The sequence below is a fragment of the Anabrus simplex genome, chromosome 4 (genome assembly GCF_040414725.1).
Source record: "Anabrus simplex isolate iqAnaSimp1 chromosome 4, ASM4041472v1, whole genome shotgun sequence".
Taxonomy (NCBI): Eukaryota; Metazoa; Arthropoda; class Insecta; order Orthoptera; family Tettigoniidae; genus Anabrus; species Anabrus simplex.
The window spans coordinates 348,489,466-348,509,026 of record NC_090268.1 but is presented as its reverse complement, the minus strand read 5'-3'; the positions used below and the strand labels follow the sequence as shown (position 1 = coordinate 348,509,026).

Here is a 19,561-nt window from a genome sequence, read left to right as displayed (position 1 = left end):
TTCTCGCTGCAACTATTGCAGACTTTTTTAGTAGACTGCAAACAAACCAAAAACTCCTACTTAAAACACGCATATGCTGCTATTCTCTTCAAGGATACTGAACATGTATGATATGATTACCGTCTCGTCAGTTTTTCTTCCATATCTCGGCGCCAAGTCTTATGTGCAAAATGTTGCTTATTCCTGCTCATATCTCTTTGGGAACTCACTCATTTATCATTCTTCTTTGACATGTAATTTCACCTGTTCAGATCAAACCCTTCAAGAATTCCATTTTTTTTCTCCTCAGGCTTTTATAACAAAACTTGAACAACACAAAAGCATTACAAACTGCTATTGCCAATAGCCAGAAGAAAATAGCCATACTACTAAATTTTTCATTAGTAGTTCCCTAATGTACTCCTCGAACTGAGAATTTGTAGTTCTTAATAACTGCAACGAACTAGTAATTTGAGATGATTTACACTGACCACGCAACATACATTGACAAAAATACTCTTGTAACTGCTGACGTGAAGCCCACATGAGAATTTCAATCAAACGTAGCGAGCTAACCCTGATCAGGGTGTGAAGTATGTTGACACAGATTAGAAGATAACATCAACTACAGCTCCCTGCAAGAGTTTTAATTAAATAAGTCCAGATGTTTTATGTTTATTGGGAGTCTATGAGACCTCACATCACCGGTTAAAGGATATAATAACATTTTAAAAAAGCAATGACAACACCATATTTATTATTCAGCAGGCTTATATTAAATGCATACTGGCACTTAAGGTATTTATTATTTAATGCAAATGTAAATATTAATGGTAAATACTCCATAATTTCAGATTGTGTTCACTAATTGTTGGTGGGACACATGGTTCAAAGCCTGACGAAAGAGATCTTAACATTACAGCCACACTGAAAGATCAATTTGAGCCTGATGAAAATCCGTTTGATTCGAGTTCTATTTTATTTGACAATTCATTTCCCGTATTGGAAGATACCGGTATGTCTACAGTAGAGGCGCCATGTTCCGAGGAGATTGTAAACTAAACAGCTGGGACAGATGACACCATATAAGTGGAATCAGTGACTAAAGCCAGTGATAACGTGGAAGTAAATGTACTGACTGAAATACTGTCGACTCCAGCACACCCAAGCACGTTAATACTACAATAAATGACTGTAAATATATTATAACCAGTTCATTATCACTTACTAATGTTTATGAAACTAAAATAAGACCTTGTACAAAACGGTATGGAGTGGCGCCTCATATAGGTATTTGTTGGAATCAGTTCTAACATAGAGGTAACTACAGCACTAGCTGCAGTTAATAGACACGCAGATAACTGTGAAGAAGCTGATAACTGATGTTTCGGCAACTCATTTTAAACGTATCACCACGTAACTGTCATTCCAGAAACCGGCCATAGGTGCATCTTCAAATATAAATTCTCTTGTAACTTGTACAAGAAGGTTACTGGCATATTCTTGTTTCCCTACAATGATATAATACCGGTATGTAGTGTTTTCAAATAAGCATTCCAAGATAATTCAGTAGAGATTAGGGTTATGTTGTGGTTATGCTCTTTGTGGAATACCATATGAGCTCAACACTTGTTCAGTGAAGTGAACATTTCTTGTTTTTTTTTTTTGGCTTTACGTCGCACCAACACAGATAGGTCTTATGGCGACAATGGGACAGGAAAGGGCTAGGACTGGGAAGGAAGCGGCCGTGGCCTTAATTAAGGTACAGCCCCAGCATTTGCCTGGTGTGAAAATGGGAAACCATGGGAAACCATATTCAGGGCTGCCGACAGTAGGGTTCGAACATCTTCCGAATACTGGATACTGGCTGCACTTCATCGACTGCAGCTAGTGAGCTTGGTTAATATTGTTTTAAAATTTAGTTTCGCATTGTCTTCAAGCAATTCAGTTTGAACCAACCACCCTGGTGCAGCACAGTGAAGGGTTTTTCAGTTAATTTTAAGTTGTAAATAGTGTCAATGATTAGTAAGCTTAAGGACACTGGATACTCCTGAACATGTGAATTATGTACAATTAGCAGGCATCATTATACTAAGCATTTTCTCGGTTTATTGAACGACCTGCATAAGCAGAAACGTATCAGGAAAAAGACTTTCTCGGTTTATGGTAAGGCTATAAGTTTCTTGTAACATGTAAAAAAGCAGTTTTATGCTGAGGTGGATGATGGCTATATTAAGGTTATGAAATCTGAAAAATATATTTATTTTTTTTTTTAAATCAGAGAAAAAGTAACCTTGATTCATTCGGGAACCATTATCTCAGTTGTCACACAAAAAGGGCATAATTATTGAACTGGAGCATTTGGTAATGTTTTCCATCAATATCTCTTAAAGTAGTTTTTTGTTCTTAGCCTTAGGTCTACAATTATCCAAAATCTCAAGATGGTCGCTTTCCTTGGATCACTGAACAGATCAGACATTAGGCCTCTGTATTCAAAATCCATCAAATAGCAACTGAAATTAAAGATCACTGGATTGACCTATGTTCGGATATAAGAAAATAAATTTGTAATGTGTTAGAAGTTGGGAAGAAGGAGTAAAATAAGGCATGATGCCTACCGCAATTCTGTAGAATAAAAATTCAAGCAATATCAAAAGCCACTAATTCTCAAGATGACTGCGTGTACGAGGTTTAATGCATGTAACATGGACTCTCTAAGATCATAAGGAGTAAAGTTGGGCAGCACTGCCTGTCAACAAAGAAAAAGAGCATTACCCAGGAGGACTTGCCACAGTCATCTTACTCTACCGATTGCCAGTCCATCCTCGCCATATTGAGGCCAAACTAGCTACTGCACTAGTCACTAAACCACCAGCCACACTTGTTGCTTGGTGAGTGCTGGTAAGAGACTGTTGCGACACGGTACTGCTAATAGGACCCACATTGATTTCAGGACATGGGATATGTGGCACTGCCTCCCACTCCCATGGTACATTGTCACTTTCATCTTCAGATCCTGAGTCTTCATTGTACTCCAAATCTTTGGCCAGCTGATCTTCTAAGGATTTAGCAAGAACAGGATCTACTTCTAAGGGACCTTGCCTTCCAAGATCACTAACTCGTGTGTTTAGCAAATGCAGAATATTTTGCAGGGTCCGAGTTGGATGTAGCAATTCAGGATTAACATTCTGTGAGAAACATAAATGTAGAACATTTGAATTCAGTCTAGCTACCCTTCTAGCAAATTGTTGATCAGTCATCTCATGTCCACAAAAATCACTATAGCAGAGCCTTGTAGGAAGTCGCACATCTAAATAGAATGCTAACACATTAACAAGCTGAGTAGTGTATGTGAGAGCAGCACTTATATTATATGCAGGATTGTGACCAACATCTTCAGTATTACCACCAGGTACTCCATCCTTATTGGCAGACACCCAGGTGGAATAAGCAGAATAGTCACCTGAGCTTGGAAGTGAAGGAGATACTATGCAATGCTGAAGCTCGCCAGAGCTGTCAGTAAAAACCCAACGACCACGAATATAAGCTGTCCGAGTTGCATCAGCCAAGGCACACACAGTGTCTTCAGCTACATTATCATCTGCACTCGATACTTGACCAGCATGAGATATCTCTTTCCCATCTTCATTCATCACAGGAACCACGAGTAAATGTCTCTGTATGTTACTGTCCCAAGCGGTAGAAGCAATTTTTATTTGTTGAATGGGAGAAGTACAAGATGAAACAGCATCTTTAGGTGGTGGTTGTACTTGTGCAATAGGAAAAATGTACTGGACAAGTTGTTGAATACTTGCTCTGATTACTTTCTTCAGCTCATGTTGCATTTGATGAACAAGCCGACGCTGTTTCTCAGTATCAGCTGCCATCTGGATGACATAGCGCTCCAATTTACAAACTCGTTCTTCATAACGAGGCAATCTCTCACTACGATGCTGGTTTATTTCAGAAACCGTGGCAGTCTTATATTCACTTTCTGTAATTTTCTGTTTAGTATCCTCCATTAACAAACGCAGGAACCTAATTCTTTCACGACAAGCATCAATTTCACATCGCAACCGATTAGCTTCCAAACATTTCAATATTATAGCTCTACACTGATCTTCAACTAAGAGTCTTTTCTTCCTCCAGTGAAGAAGATGTAACTGCTTTTCAGCAAACCTTTCTGAGTAATGTCCAGTAGAATGAACAAAGTCTCCATTTTGTATACACTGCTTGCAGTAGAATGTCTTTCCTGGTTTAATACAAAGATAACACTTTTCAACAGATGAAGTAAATCTACTACCACTATTCTCCGTGGAAGAAGACAAATGAAAATCGGCTGGTGCTTCACAACTGTAATCTGATCCACTTGTTGCCATTGCACATGACGATCTCCTCAGTTTCTGAAAATAATGAATTTGATTTAATATAGAATAACAAAGATTTAAGGAAAACAGCAAGACTACATACAACATTAAGGACTAAAAGTACACTTAAAGGCAGTCACTGCAAACACTTGTTGTATTTCTCGAACAAGTCTTTAATTCAACAAAAAATTCACAAAAAAATATACTCAATTTATTTAATCTTATTTCATGAAAGATTTATTTTATTAATTGAAAATTTATTTTTATTTTTTTCATGTTTGCATCTAGAGAATGATGTCTCATAAAACTGAAAAATTTTAGACTGAGGCAACAATTTTTCAACTAAAATCTACTGAACCAACAATTTAGTAGTGAATACGCCAACCAACGAACATATTCTCACACTGTTGATGTCTTAAGGTATGTAAGATAATCCTTGGTATTTGCCAGTCTGGTGTACTAGATTTTCGTTAGAATCAAAGGGATGTCAAACATACTCACCCACAAGTTTCTTGGGAAACTTTTATTATTTCTTATAATCATTTAAAGGTATGGTCTTGACAAAAATATTCATTATCATAAAACTAGAATATTAATCTGTCATTTTGTGAACATCATGAAGGAAGAAATTTTCCCTTCCTTTCTGAATATCATCTTTTAAAATGGCCAACAGATAGCAAATATCTACTAAAATGATTCAAGTCAAAAGAAAATTTATCCAAAAAAAAAAGGAAAATATTTTGTATTATTTATTCCTTTTCTTGTCCTTGTGCTTTCCATTTAGAACAGATTTTCGGTTTCAAGTGTACTTGCCCTCACTGATTATGAAGATTAATGATGACAACAACAACAACAACAATAATAAACATCATCATCATCATCATCATCATCATCATAGAAGAAATGCCAGCCTGAGCTGAACATTAAGCTCTCTCCAAGGCTCACAAACTTGGTAGTAACTTGGTCGGTGTGAAACATCGCCGGCTCCAATCAACAGTTTTTCAACTGTCAAAAGCATGGCGGAAAGTTCATCAGAAGCTACTACCCCAGGTGGTATCCAATCCACCGTCATTTTGAGTGATGCATGCAGGCTTTTGGATTCTGGGGAGCTTGCACCGACATGCTCAGAGTTGATTCCCATAGGGAACGTGAAATATTTGTACCAAATGAGTAAATTGATATAATACCAATATAAATGGTCCATATCGGAGACTCCTAAATACAAGATCAAATACAAGCAACGGAACTTCTTTGCAACCTTCAATGTGAACTCGCTGCTAAAACCTGGCAAACTGAAACATTTTACTGACATCCTTTCACAATATCAAATCCTAATTGCAGCAATTCATGAAACAAGATTTAAAGATGAACATGCCTTTGAATCTCAGGGTTACAGGATCTTAAAGGGTAAACCAGGCAAGTGCGTAGCGAGAAATATTCCTCACCTTGGTACTGGATTCAGTGTCAACAAAAGGTTCCTCGATTCCGTCATATATTTTTCCTCTCCTAACAGCTGAGTCTCAACCCTCACCTTTCGAAGTACAGTAAAACCTCGATTATCCGTTCTAATGCCCATGTAGGGGTGAACGTTTACCAATAAAAAATTTTTAAAAACAGATAATCCATACTACTACTTTTAACCCTTTACTGCATACTGTTGCCCTCAGGCAACATACAACTTTCACCTGTATAAATGGAAATTGATTGTGGACTGAGGTAGTTTTACGGCACACCTTCAACTGTACAGTCATTTAAAGACATATACCAGTGATGCCTTGTTTTTTTTTACACATAACATAAGACAAAACAGCCCTACAACCAAAGGTACTCCTTCCACCCCGTCAGCATCCACGCGTACCAACCACCGTTTATTTTCCGTGAGCCCTCCCCATCACATTACCACAGGCTTCAGGAGTACCTCTGGCTCAACCTCAAAGACATTACCGACCTACGGTCGTGCAAGTATACTTGCGCCCCGCAATACGTACCCATGGCCAGTAGGCAGTAATGTTCGGTCTTTGAATGTTAAAAGCTTAGCGTGAAATCGTGAAAAATCGTATATATACCCCGTTATGGCATTCCACATCACATATGAGTGTTAAGCTATTAGCCCTAGTTAAGAAATATTCCTCACCTTGGTACTGGATTCAGTGTCAACAAAAGGTTCCTCGATTCCGTCATATATTTTTCCTCTCCTAACAGCTGAGTCTCAACCCTCACCTTTCGAAGTACAGTAAAACCTCGATTATCCGTTCTAATGCCCATGTAGGGGTGAACGTTTACCAATAAAAAAATTTTAAAAACAGATAATCCATACTACTACTTTTAATGGACTTCAAAGTACATAAAATACATACCATATAACCTTAAAATGCAGTGCATTAAACCATCTTTAAAACCAAAATGTAGTCAAAACTACATCAATACATACTAAATATTCACCTAAATTACCAGCACACCATAAATAATTAATTAATTTATCTGGGTGTCATTTAAGCTGTATCTTATCACCTCAATTATTTAACATCTATGGTAAATATATCATGAACATACCTGCCAACTTTACAAAATCAAAAATCAAGAGATTCTGATATGAAAATCAGGAAAAATCAGGAGATATAACTGGTCAAAACTGCTTATTCTACATGTCTTGCACAATACAGCTTATTGTCTCAAAGCCCGACTGCTGCTATACAAGGCCACAAGGCTAAAAATTACATATCTCTATTACCTCACAGAAAGTATGCGAGTGAGATGATCGGTCTCTGATAAGCCTTCCGAAAACAGTACGAACATGTTCCACATGTGTGAATTGGTCATGCACTTATATGCCATCTTAGCAAATGCATAGATTAATATATTGCATCAAGCACCCGCGTGATTCTGTGAAGCTCAATGCTATTTGTATCAAATAACTAGCTGTTGTACCCATGCTTTGCTATGGAAATCTCAGAAAGACTGTTCTTATAGTTTTCCCAACTGAAGTCAACATAGGTCATTACAATGACGTCAGTACGAATGTCACAATTAAAAGTAATGCTGTCATATGAAATATTCGATAAAATGGAAAACAGCACATTTTCTCATTAAAGAAAAGTACTACGGTGATATAGATGTTGATTCCCATAGGGAACGATCTCCTCAGTTTCTGAAAATAATGATGATCCAGTGTGTTACATACCAGCAGTATCAGAAAATTTATGAACCAGAGGAATAGCATGCTAAAGAAGAGAGAGATCTAACTCCCCAGCTACTTCCTGCCAATATTCAGGCAGGCTGTTGTACTAGGTACGCAGCAGTAATCCCATCTATCGGAGATAAATGGCAGCAGAATGCACAAAGCACATCTCAACAAACAATGGTCAATGTAATGTTATTGTTGATCAATTTTATAAGCTTTCTATATTGCAGGCCTTCACATTTAGTTTTCTTCCGACTCTGTGATATTAGAGCATCTAATGTAAAGTGAGACCTCCTTTCTTCCACGACTCCCTCGTGTTATTATTTAAGCGATTATTCCTTCATGACTTTTTCTCATTCTTATAATCATCTTCACAATTTAATCACCATCACCACTAATATTATTATAGTCGGTACGGTCAAACTGAATAAGATATAAATAACCAGACATTGTACTCTATAACTTTTGTTATGTAGTACTTTTCATTAAATTCTGTTCACCCATTTTCTTGTACTTCGGCACTGATATGGACTTAGCAACAAAAATCCAAATTCATGAATACCAGTATCTCTGTTATCATAGCCGGTAGGGTAAAAATGTATAAGACATAAATGATAGGAAATTTAGTAACTTTAACTATATAGTATTTATCGATAGGGCCAATAATAACATAAATATTTGAGAATTAAACTTTAGGCCTTCCCCTAAACTACCATTTCACTCAGCGTGAATATAATTATGTATGACCAAGATTGTAGCGACTTATTCCCCGACTTTATATACCGATTTTCATTAAATTCTTTTCATCCATTTTCTCGTATGGGGGGCACACGTGATTATGTGAAGCTAATACAAACAGACAGACATTATGGAAAATTAAAATGTGCATTTATCCTTGTTACTGTGGTTACAACCGGTGCAGAAATATCATTCTTTTTTCAATTCTGAGCAATGTACAGACACTCTTATTTTATTTATATTGAGAAAAATTAGTCAGAATTGTCTCCAAATGGCTCCTAAAATCACTAGAAATGTCACTAGTCATTATCATTGAAATTCTGTCACTAAATTACTAAAAAAGAATCCATATCTAGCAACTAGTCTCTAGAATCGACTAGACTGATGTGTTATTATTTATAAGCTTCGTTTTCCGTATTGATTGGATTCGATGTATAGACAAGAAAACTGTTCCACCAATCAATACTTATTTATTGTGAATGAATTATTACACTAGTACCGGTTTCGGCCTATCATCAGCTAGTACATAACATTTATAGTCATTAGACAAAATTACAAATATGTTACGTTAGATCATCCGGATGTCTAATGAAGAATGGAAGTAAAATATATTGCAGTATTATGTTAAAATATTTGTGATTAAAGGTGGTGGTGATGGTTACAATAAACTTTTTTTTTTTTTTTTTTTTATTTTTGCTACTTGCTTTACGTCGCACCGACACAGTTAGGTCTTATGGCGACGATGGGACAGAAAAGTGCTAGGAGTGGGAAGGAAGCGGCCGTGGCCTTAAATAAGGTACAGCCCCAGCATTTGCCTGGTGTGAAAATGGGAAACCACGGAAAACCATTTTCAGGGCTGCCGACAGTGGGGTTCGAACCTACTATCTCCCGAATACTGGATACTGGCCGCACTTAAGCGAGTGCAGCTATCGAGCTCGGTGAACAATAAACTAAAACCTATTTAGTGTACATGGATATGAGTACATTAAACACATTAAAACATATAGGCCACAGTATAAAACACTTGAAAAATTATAACACATTAAAACATAGTATAATGTATTTTAAAAACGTCTATTAAAATTTGAGTTCATGTTGTGTAGCACTCATTCTTCAATCTTCTTGTGGTTGTTGTGCTAATTTAGTTGTATTAGGTGATCGTCGAGAATGTTCTATGGCTGATATACTTTATATTGATGTGTTGTAAGAACTCTTGTCATTAAAATTTTTTGAAAATTGAGTACTGCGCAATTCAACTATTGATGTACTCCATGTATACTGCGAGACAGGGTTTGGTTTTAGAGCAGTTGGTGGCGGCACCTCTCCTGTCTATGCACGTTATGTGGTTGTTATCTGTAAAGATAAGTTAATGTAAGTATAGTGTTCGTATGAAGGAATGCCTGGTGTATGTATGAAAATTAAAGAGTACTTACTATTGTTGTTGTGGAGGTTGTTTACCGGTATGTTTGGAGACTTGCTGTGTTCTGCTACGAGTACGTCTGGGGCTCATGTTAGCTGTGGGGAGGGATGTAGGTGGAGGGGAAGGAGGAGTGGCTATTGTGGAGGTAGGGGCGGGGTTACGCTTGTGATTCGTCGGTTTGTTAGGACGTGTGTTTACTATTTTGAGATAGTCATTCTTTATTGCAGGAATGGTTTTATCAAAAATGATGCTGGTTTTCTCTGTAATGTCGTTAATGTTATGATTGGGGTTAGCGTATTAGTCCTGAGAAATATAGAAATCTTCGGTTATGTTGAGCAGGGGGCCCTTAGAGTTTATGTTTAATATCGTCATGTCATTATTGATGTCTGTGAAACTATGCTTAGATTCTTCTACATGTTGACCTATTGATGAAAAATGGTTGTGTTTTACTGCATTTATGTGTTCATTGTAGCGGATGGTGAAGTTTCTGCCGGTACGTCCAATATAACTTGTGTCACAGTTGTTACATTTGATACGGTAGACACCTGATTGGTTGTATTTATTATTATTATTATTATTATTATTATTATTATTATTATTATTATTATTATTATTATTATTATTATTAACCGTTTTGGTGTTGTGTATAGTGTTGGTGCTGTTGTGTGTGGTCTTGAATGCTATTTTCAGGTTGTGCTTCTTAAAAATATTAGTTATAGTATATATATTGACGTTGAAGGTAAATAGGACAATCTTTTTTGGGTTTGGCTGTTTTAATTAATTTAGTTTTAGGTTGGGATTTTATTTTGTGAATGATTTTGTTGACCATTTCTTTGCTGTATCCATTATGTTTGGCTATTAAAATTGAAATGTGGATTAATTTTAATTCATTATTTTGATCTATTGTCATTGAGATATTAAAAGCTTTATATATCATGCTATAATAGGCTGCTCTTTTGTGTGTGTTAGGATGAATGAGTCATTTTTTATGGTATTTAATGTGTGTGTGGGTTTCCTGTAGATCTTGTAAGATAAGTGGTTGTTGTGTCTGGTTATTGTCGAGTCCAAGTAATTTAAGGTACGGTTATTTTCGGTTTCTTTAGTGAATTTAATTTGGGGGTCTAAAGTGTTAAGTTTGTCTAGTATAGTATCTGCATCAGTGGATCTATTATCTATAATTACGAAGATATCGTCGACAAATCTACACCAAAAATATATATTATCCATTTTATTGATTGATGTGTGTTCTAGGTGGTCTATATATATTTTTGCTAATATTCCAGAAGCAGGAGATCCCATAGGTAGGCCTTGTTGCTGATATATGGTATCATGAAATCTGAAGTAGTTATTGTTTATGGCGAATTTGAGTATATTAATGAATTTTTCTATTTCTAAGGTGCTCAAGTTGCTATGGTTTTTTAGGTTACATGTATTATTTTGATTGTTTGTTTGATAGGAATGTTAGGGTATATGTTTGTTATATCAAATGAAGCAAGAGTATGATGTTGTTCGATCTTTAGTTCTTTGGTTCTGTTGCAAAAATCTATTGAGTTTTGTATTGTTTTGTTTGCTAAAAAGGAATAATGCTTTTTCAAAAAATTTTGAATGAATTGTGATAATTTATAGGTTGGACTGGCTCTATAGTTTATAATCGGTCTCATGGGTACATTTTCTTTGTGTATTTTAGGGTAGGCTTTTGCGGATGGTAATTGGGGGTTCATAGTTATAAGTTTAGCAGATTCTGTTTCGGTGAGAAGAAAGTGTGTGTTCTTGAGTAGATTTTTAAAATTCCTTTGTATGTTATTGGTTGGATCTTGGCGTTTTATTGAAAAAGTGTTGCCTTGGAAACATTCTTTAGTCTTTGTTATGTATTCATTCTTATCCATAATGACCGTAGTGTTGCCTTTGTCGGCTTTTGTTATTAGTAGATTGTTCTGTTTTATTTTGTTTTTGAGTTTGTTTAGGTTCGATTTATTGGTGGTATTCATGTTTAGGTTATTATTGTGAATGTTATTGATGTATTGCGGGATCTTTCTACTGATTTCGTGTCTAACTTCGTCTCGTATATCGTATGGGATTTTCTGTAAAGCGAGTTCTGTTTCGGTGACGGCAGTTATAATATTCTCATAGGATGATGCATTACCCCAGTTGTGTTTGGGTCCCTTGTTCAACATAGCCGTCTCTACATCGTCAAATGCGGTTAGTGTGAGATTTTTTATGGGTGGGTGGAATTTATGTTGGGAATTCTTGTTAAGATTAGAAGGATCTTTATTTTCGATTATGGTTAATGGTTTCGGTTTGCTTTGTTGTTTCAGTGTTTCCAGTTTTTTGTTTAATGTATTTTGTTTCTTTATGGCTAAATCTTCTATTTTATCTTTAGAAATTTGTTGAAAGTAATTCCAATAGCTATGTGGGAGTTCATGGGATACTTTGAGATGTGTTGAATAAAGTTCATTATTGAGATGTTGGTTTTTGCGATATAGGAATTTTATTTCTTCTTTTAACCAAATTTCATTAGTCCTGTTTAGTGGTTTTGCGTGTCTGAGCAGTTCGTCTATGTTTGTTATTGTATTTCTGGAGAAATTTCTCCGGACCAATACGCTAACCCCAATCATAACATTAACGACATTACAGAGAAAACCAGCATCATTTTTGATAAAGCCATTCCTGCAATAAAGAATGACTATCTCAAAATAGTAAACACACGTCCTAACAAACCGACGAATCACAAGCGTAACCCCGCCCCTACCTCCACAATAGCCACTCCTCCTTCCCCTCCACCTACATCCCTCCCCACAGCTAACATGAGCCCCAAACGTACTCATAGCAGAACACAGCAAGTCTCCAAACATACCGGTAAACAACCTCCACAACAACAATAGTAAGTACTCTTTAATTTTCATACATACACCAGGCATTCCTTCATACGAACACTATACTTGCATTAACTTATCTTTACAGATAACAACCACATAACGTGCATAGACAGGAGAGGTGCCGCCACCAACTGCTCTAAAACCAAACCCTGTCTCGCAGTATATATAAAACTTACTGGAGTACATCAATAGTTGAATTGCACAGTACTCAATTTTCAAAAAATTTTAATGACAAGAGTTCTTACAACACATCAATATAAAGTATATCAGCCATAGAACATTCTCGACGATCACCTAATACAACTAAATTAGCACAACAACCACAAGAAGATTGAAGAATGAGTGCTACACAACATGAACTCAAATTTTAATAGACGTTTTTAAAATACATTATACTATGTTTTAATGTGTTATAATTTTTCAAGTGTTTTATACTGTGGCCTATATGTTTTAATGCGTTTAATGAACTCATATCCATGTACACTAAATAGGTTTTAGTTTATTGTAACCATCACCACCACCTTTAATCACAAATATTTTAACATAACAATACTGCAATATATTTTACTTCCATTCTTCATTAGACATCCAGATGATCTAACGTAACATCTTTGTAATTTTGTGTATTTATTTATATTTATATCGTGTCAGAAGCATACATTTAAAATTAAAGATAAGGAAAAACATAAAACATAATATAAATACTCCAATGGCAAAGAGCCACATTAAACTATGTGAGCCCAAAACCTTGCAACATCAAGTGCATTTGGCTTCGCTTTAACCAGGTCTTCTGTTGGCAGCTGAATGGGCATGAACTGCATTGCAGCAAATGGGCTGTGGTCTGCTCTTCTCCACATACACACAAGGTACTGTCCACTTCGAAACCCCATTTCTTCTGGTTTACCCTGCACCGCGTAACACCAGAGCGCAGTCTGTTCAGTGCTCTCCAATTCACCCAATCTGTGACATGGCCAGGAGGGAGTTACTCTTTTGGGGTCATCCATTGACTGATCCTCGTATGTTGACTCCCGATGCGCCATTCTTGAATTCTTGCTTGCTGCGCTGTTCCTGCAAGTGTTTCGGTTATTCTCAAGAAGCTTTTCCTAGACTTAAGCCGCTGGTGTGGTGGCTCATATCCAAACAAAGGGTGGGCTTCCGATGTCAACACCTTTCTCTTTTCTTTCTTGGCTGCCACTTCATGGCGAATATCGGGAGGTGCTATCCCTGCAAGGCAATACATTTTTTCCAAAGGTGTAGGTCTCAAACATCCAGTAATAATGCGGCAGGTTTCGTTGAGTGCTACATCAACTGCTTTGGTATGGCAAGATTTGTACCACACCGGGCATGCGTACTAGCTGATGATAGGCCGAAACCGGTACTAGTGTAATAATTCATTCACAATAAATAAGTATTGATCGGTGGAACACTTTTCTTGTCTATACATAGACTGATGTGAACGAACACGAACATAGAACGCGAGAACGAGACACTGACAATCGATATACAGGTTTCAATAATCATCGCACATTCGTGTACTTTTTTCGCATTAATAAACATCGATATTTCTTTTGAAAGTGGCCAATGAGCGAAGGACTTCCAGCCACTGGCATTAAAAAAAACTGAAATGGCGAGATTTGAAAACTAATGTTTGAAGTTCATCAAATATAAGCTAAAATCGGGAGAAATGATAGAATAATCGGGAGGGGGTGGAACTGTCAAAAATCAGGATTCTCCCGCCTAAATCGGTAAAGTTGGTAGGTATGCAAGAGGCATGCCCTTGACAGTTGGGAAGGAGGATTTTCGATAGGTGGGAAGGGAATTAATAACCTCCGTTTTGCAGATGACACCACACTTTCAGCCAGCAGTGTACAGGAGCTTGTTGAGATAATGGATCGTGTACAACAGTAGTCACAATCTTGGCATGGAAATTAATTGGAGCAAGACAAAACTAATGATTGTCAACAACGGTGCAGAGATTGAGCTGCCTCAGCACCTGAACAATCTCCAAAGAGTCTGTCAGTTTCCTTATCTTGGTTCAATACTCGAGGATACAAGTAGCTGCGAAAAAGAAATCAAATGTCGCAACATTCTAGGACGTACAGCTATGGCAAAATTAAAGATCTGGCAAGATAGAGCAATATCTATGAATATGAAGAAAAAAATTAGTCCATTCACCTGTGTTCTCGATCTTCCTGTATGGATGTGAAACTTGCACCATAAAAGCTCAAGACAGGAACCGAATCATTTTGAAATGTGGTGATGGAGAAGGATGTTGCGAATACTGTGGACAGCCAGGCGAACAAATGATTCTGTCATCCGGGAAATTGGAATACAAGAAAGTCTATGTCAAGTTGTGTACCAGAGAATCCTGCAATTCTTTGGTCACTGAGAAGAGAGGATGACAACTTGGAAAAATTAATTGTCCAAGGAAAAGTTTCTGGCACAAGAACGGGTCGCAAAAAGATGGGTTGATCAAGTAAGAGAGATCATGGACTTACCATGGAGAGTTACTGTCCGGAAAATGCAAGTACGTACAGAATGGTACCAGCTTATAAAAGAAACAACAAAGTCCTTGGGTCATGATACTCAGTCATGAGTGAAACGACTGGATAGAGAGAGGGAGAAAAAATCCATTACTTTTTTTTTTTTGCACTCTCCTACAACTTATTTTCTTCTTTATGTCCATTTTGAGCTTTCTAAGTACAAAATGTCTGAAAAATCTGTATCGCCCTCTTGCTCCAAGAATTCCATTAACGCTTCAGCCGACTCCAGTGCGGTCTGAAGCGGTATGCAATGGTTTCTGACGCACTCTTCTTCCCCATCCCCCTCACTTTCACTCGTCACTTCGCAGCTGACTGCCAAGTTCGCATTCGTGCTTGTATTTACTATTTCGTCATCAGTTAAAATGTGATGTCCAGGCAATACATCGTCAGTATGAAGCCACTCCTCAATGTTACTTTCATCCACTTCTCCAAAACGAATGTTATTTTCAATAGTCTTCAGGATATCTTTGATCATCAATCCCTCATTTTCATCTTCATCAGTGAACCCATAAAAATCGTCGGTGAGCTTTTCGACATCAACATACAATTTTCTCCACGATCGAGTGATGTTCTGAGCGGTTACTAGATCCCATGATTTCTGGGCCAGATAAAGTGCTTCTTTAAGATTTTTTCCAGAACTCAACCACTGACGTTTCTTCAGAAAGTAAGGGGCCTAGCAATTCCCGCTTATAATGCACCTCAAAGGTTGCGATGACACCTTGGTCCATCGGCTGAATTAATGAAGTTACATTATAAACAAAAATGTTTCCATCCTCTGATTTCAACTCTGTAACAACAGGGTGAGAGGGTGCATTATCAAGAAAAAGGACAGCCTTTAATGGCAAGCCTTTGGACGCCAAGAAATCTCGAGCCCGCGGATCGAACTTATTATGGAACCAAGTCCTGAAAATATCGCGTCATTCATGCAGATTTGTTATGACAATTATCTACTGGGAAATATTTCATCACTGTTCCTTTGAAAGAACGCGGATATTTTGCTTTACCAACAACAGATAATTTAAATTTATGGTCGCCACTAGCATTCGAACAGCCCAAGATGGTAACGTGCTCTTTACTAGATTTGTGACCAGGAGCTAATTTCTCTTCAGCAGCTGCTACTGTTTTACTGGGTAAGCACTTCCAATAAAGTCCAGTTTCATCAGCATTGTACACTTGACTTGGAACAAAATTGTATCTCTCAATTATGCGCTTAAACTCGTATCTAAAGTTTTCTGCTGCACTGCTGTCACCACTTAGTTTTTCTCCTTCGATGTATAATTCTCGAATGCCATGTCTGTCCTCAAATCTCAGTAGCCAACCACTGGGCGCTGGTGAGAACCCAGAGAGCCCCTTCTTTTCGTGAAAAATCTGTGCCTGCCTTGTTATCCTCAGACCTCTAATAGGTACACCTTCACCTCTCTTTTGCTGAAACCACACGAATAACGCAGCATCCAGTTCTTTTAAAGATGATGCTTTCATTGTTTTTCTTTTGGCGAGTCCTTGCGAAATGTTGATAAACTTAACCATGATAGGTTAATATGGTTGTTTGATCCGTATTGACAATTCTGAATGTATTACAGAACTATTTAAAATAGTCTTATTTGAATCCGCCTTGTCAATACACTTACTAAGGAAAGAAAACTATTATTTAAGCATACATGTTTCGGGAAGTCAACCATTCCCTTCATCAGTGGTCAGTTATTTAACCATACATGTTTCGGGAAGTCAACCATTCTTTGAACTGACCACTGATGAAGGGAATTGTTGATTTCCCGAAACATCAGTGGTCAGTTCAAAGAATGGTTGACTTCCCGAAACATGTATGGTTAAACAAGTTTTCTTTCATTAATAAGTGTATTGACAAGCCAGATTCAAATAAGACTATTTTAAATAGTTCTGTAATACATTCCTTGCGAACTGTCAGAACTCACCGCAAACTGTAACACTTGGTCTTTATTCTTCATTAGATCCCACACTGTTGTCACACCCACAACGAACTCTGATGTTAAATTTGAGACTAGTTCACCTTTCTTTAACCGTTCGTTTATATAGTTTCAACCATACAAAATAAAGTTATTTAGTATGGTTGAAACTATATGTTTTCTTTTTACTGAAGATTTCGATCTCAACATTTCTCGGCTGTTAGAACGGAAAATGAAGGTTCAACTTTATCAGTCACTCTTCTCACATTTCCTTACTTTACACTACAGTACAGAATGTAGCCTACCTGTCTACTAATAGCGAAGGTTGACTATGACGGACCGCTAGGCTGGTTTCCGATTCCTGTGCATTGTGAAATATTTACAATGCAGTAGCCTGTGGTGAAAATATTTAACCTTGACAGAGAACGATATGAAAGATCTACGTATGGTACTCGGAGATGTTACACGCTACCAAAATGTGTGGTAGGTATCATTCTGAAGTAGAAATGATTAGCATACCGTACTCTACGCTCCGTGGGCTAGGAGAGGGCACATTACAGTACATTATTCGTCAACAATGGAATGGATAATAAACTTTATGACTGTTGAATTTGAATAGCATCCCTCTTCTTGCGTAACAGTTAAAAGTTAAATAATTTTATACAACATAAAATTACGTTGTAAAAAAAAATATATGAAGTCATGTCTCCAATGCCAATTGCCAGTCTATGTGCATGTACGTCGAGTAGTTACTGTACTTTATGATCGTGAACTCAGGAATTAGAGAGTCAATGTACAGTCGCTCCAAAACAGAATACTGTATCAAGATACACTGATGTCAGGAGCCAGGCTGATTGGCTCAGACGGTTGAGGCGATGGCCTTGTGACCCCAACCTGGCAGGTTCGATCTTAGCTCAGTCCGGTGGTATTTGAAGGCACTCAAATACATCAGCCTCGTGTCGGTAGATTTACTGGCAAGTAAAAGATCTCCTGCGAGACTAAACTTCGGCACCTCGGTATCTCCGAAAACCGTCAAAGTGGTTAGTGGAACGTAAAACCAATAACATCATTATTAATATTGACATCAAGAGTACATTCATTCAGTTTTGGAGCAACTGTACATCGCTATTTAAAAAAATTGAGAATTCTTTTTTGGTGACGGATAATCCGCAAAACGCTTAATCGAGGTTTTACTGTATGAACAAAATCTACACTATTGTTTATGTGCATGCTCCAGTCAATAAGGCAAATAGGACGGATCCAAACAGAACAGATGAATTCTGGGAGGAACTGGATATCATTATCTGTAAAATACCAAAAAAAGCATACAGTCATTCTGCTTGGTGATTTTAATATGCAAATCAGTAATGAGAGAACATTCCAGAACATCGTGGGAAAGTATCCTGCTCACCAAAGAAAAAAAATAGAAATGGAGAGAGACTCACAGAACTTTGCAAGGCATTTAACCTAATCCTGAAATCACCTGCTTTCAAACAATTGCCTAGAAAACAGAGAACTTGTACATCCCTAAACTCCATCCTTGGTGAGTTCCAAATAGATCCTGTTGCCATCACAAAGAAAGCACAACAGGAGATCCAGAATGTCAAAGTTCTTAGAAGTGCGAATCTTAACTCAGGCCATTATCTCTCAAAGATTAAGGTAAAATTTCTTCCAAGGACCACTAAGAAGATAAAGTGAAAAATACAAAAAAGCTCAGATCCAGTAAAGAGTTCATGCAGCAGAAGCTCGAGTCTCAAGATCCAGATAAGTGGGAGCAACTACAAGAAGCGCTAGTCAAGACAGCTAACAATACAGTCACACTAACAAAACCAAAGAAACATCCATGGTGATTTGTGAATGTGATGTCGCTTTAAGGCAAAGGAAGCTTGCCTGGCAGAAATGGAACTCACAGAAGAATCAGAACGATCTATCAAAATTCTTAGACGCAAGTAAGCATGCTGCCAAAACTATCCGCGAGGTTAAGTGTGCTTTCGATAAGAACCAGCTAATACAGATTGAGGATGATTTTAAGAACAATATTCAAGATTTCTATAAGACCTTCAAACGGAATCTCAGCAAATAGTCCCCCCAGTCATTTTAAGGGACCAGATGGTAAAGTTGCCCACAATAACCAGGACAACTGTTACATCCTCGTGAATTATTTTGAATTACTCCTCAACTGTGAAGCTCCAGAATACAGTTTCACGTTCGGAAACAATGCGCCTGCCCATTCTGATTCATCACGTCCCACCAAAGAAATTAGATCATACATTTGCTAAAGAACAACACAATACCAAGGGAAGATTTTTTTTTTTTTTTCGCTAGGGGCTTTTACGTCGCACCGACACAGATAGGTCTTATGGCGACAATGGGATAGGAAAGGCCTAGGAGTTGGAAGGAAGCGGCCGTGGCCTTAATTAAGGTACAGCCCCAGCATTTGCCTGGTGTGAAAATGGGAAACCACGGAAAACCATCTTCAGGGCTGCCGATAGTGGGATTCGAACCTACTATCTCCCGGATGCAAGCTCACAGCCG

General features: G+C 37.5%; 1 protein-coding gene across 2 annotated transcripts in view; it reads right to left on the bottom strand.

The window, feature by feature from the left end:
• Positions 1-1,647: 1,647 nt before the first annotated feature.
• Atg14 (autophagy related protein 14) overlaps positions 1,648-19,561 on the bottom strand; it is a 53,212-nt gene continuing 35,298 nt past the window's right edge. For both annotated transcript variants that reach the window (XM_067146542.2, XM_067146543.2), the window contains exon 2: positions 1,648-4,382. In XM_067146542.2, coding sequence (XP_067002643.1) covers positions 2,784-4,358 — 1,575 coding nt within the window. In that variant the 5' untranslated portion in view covers positions 4,359-4,382 and the 3' untranslated portion in view covers positions 1,648-2,783. The remainder of the gene's footprint in view (positions 4,383-19,561) is intronic.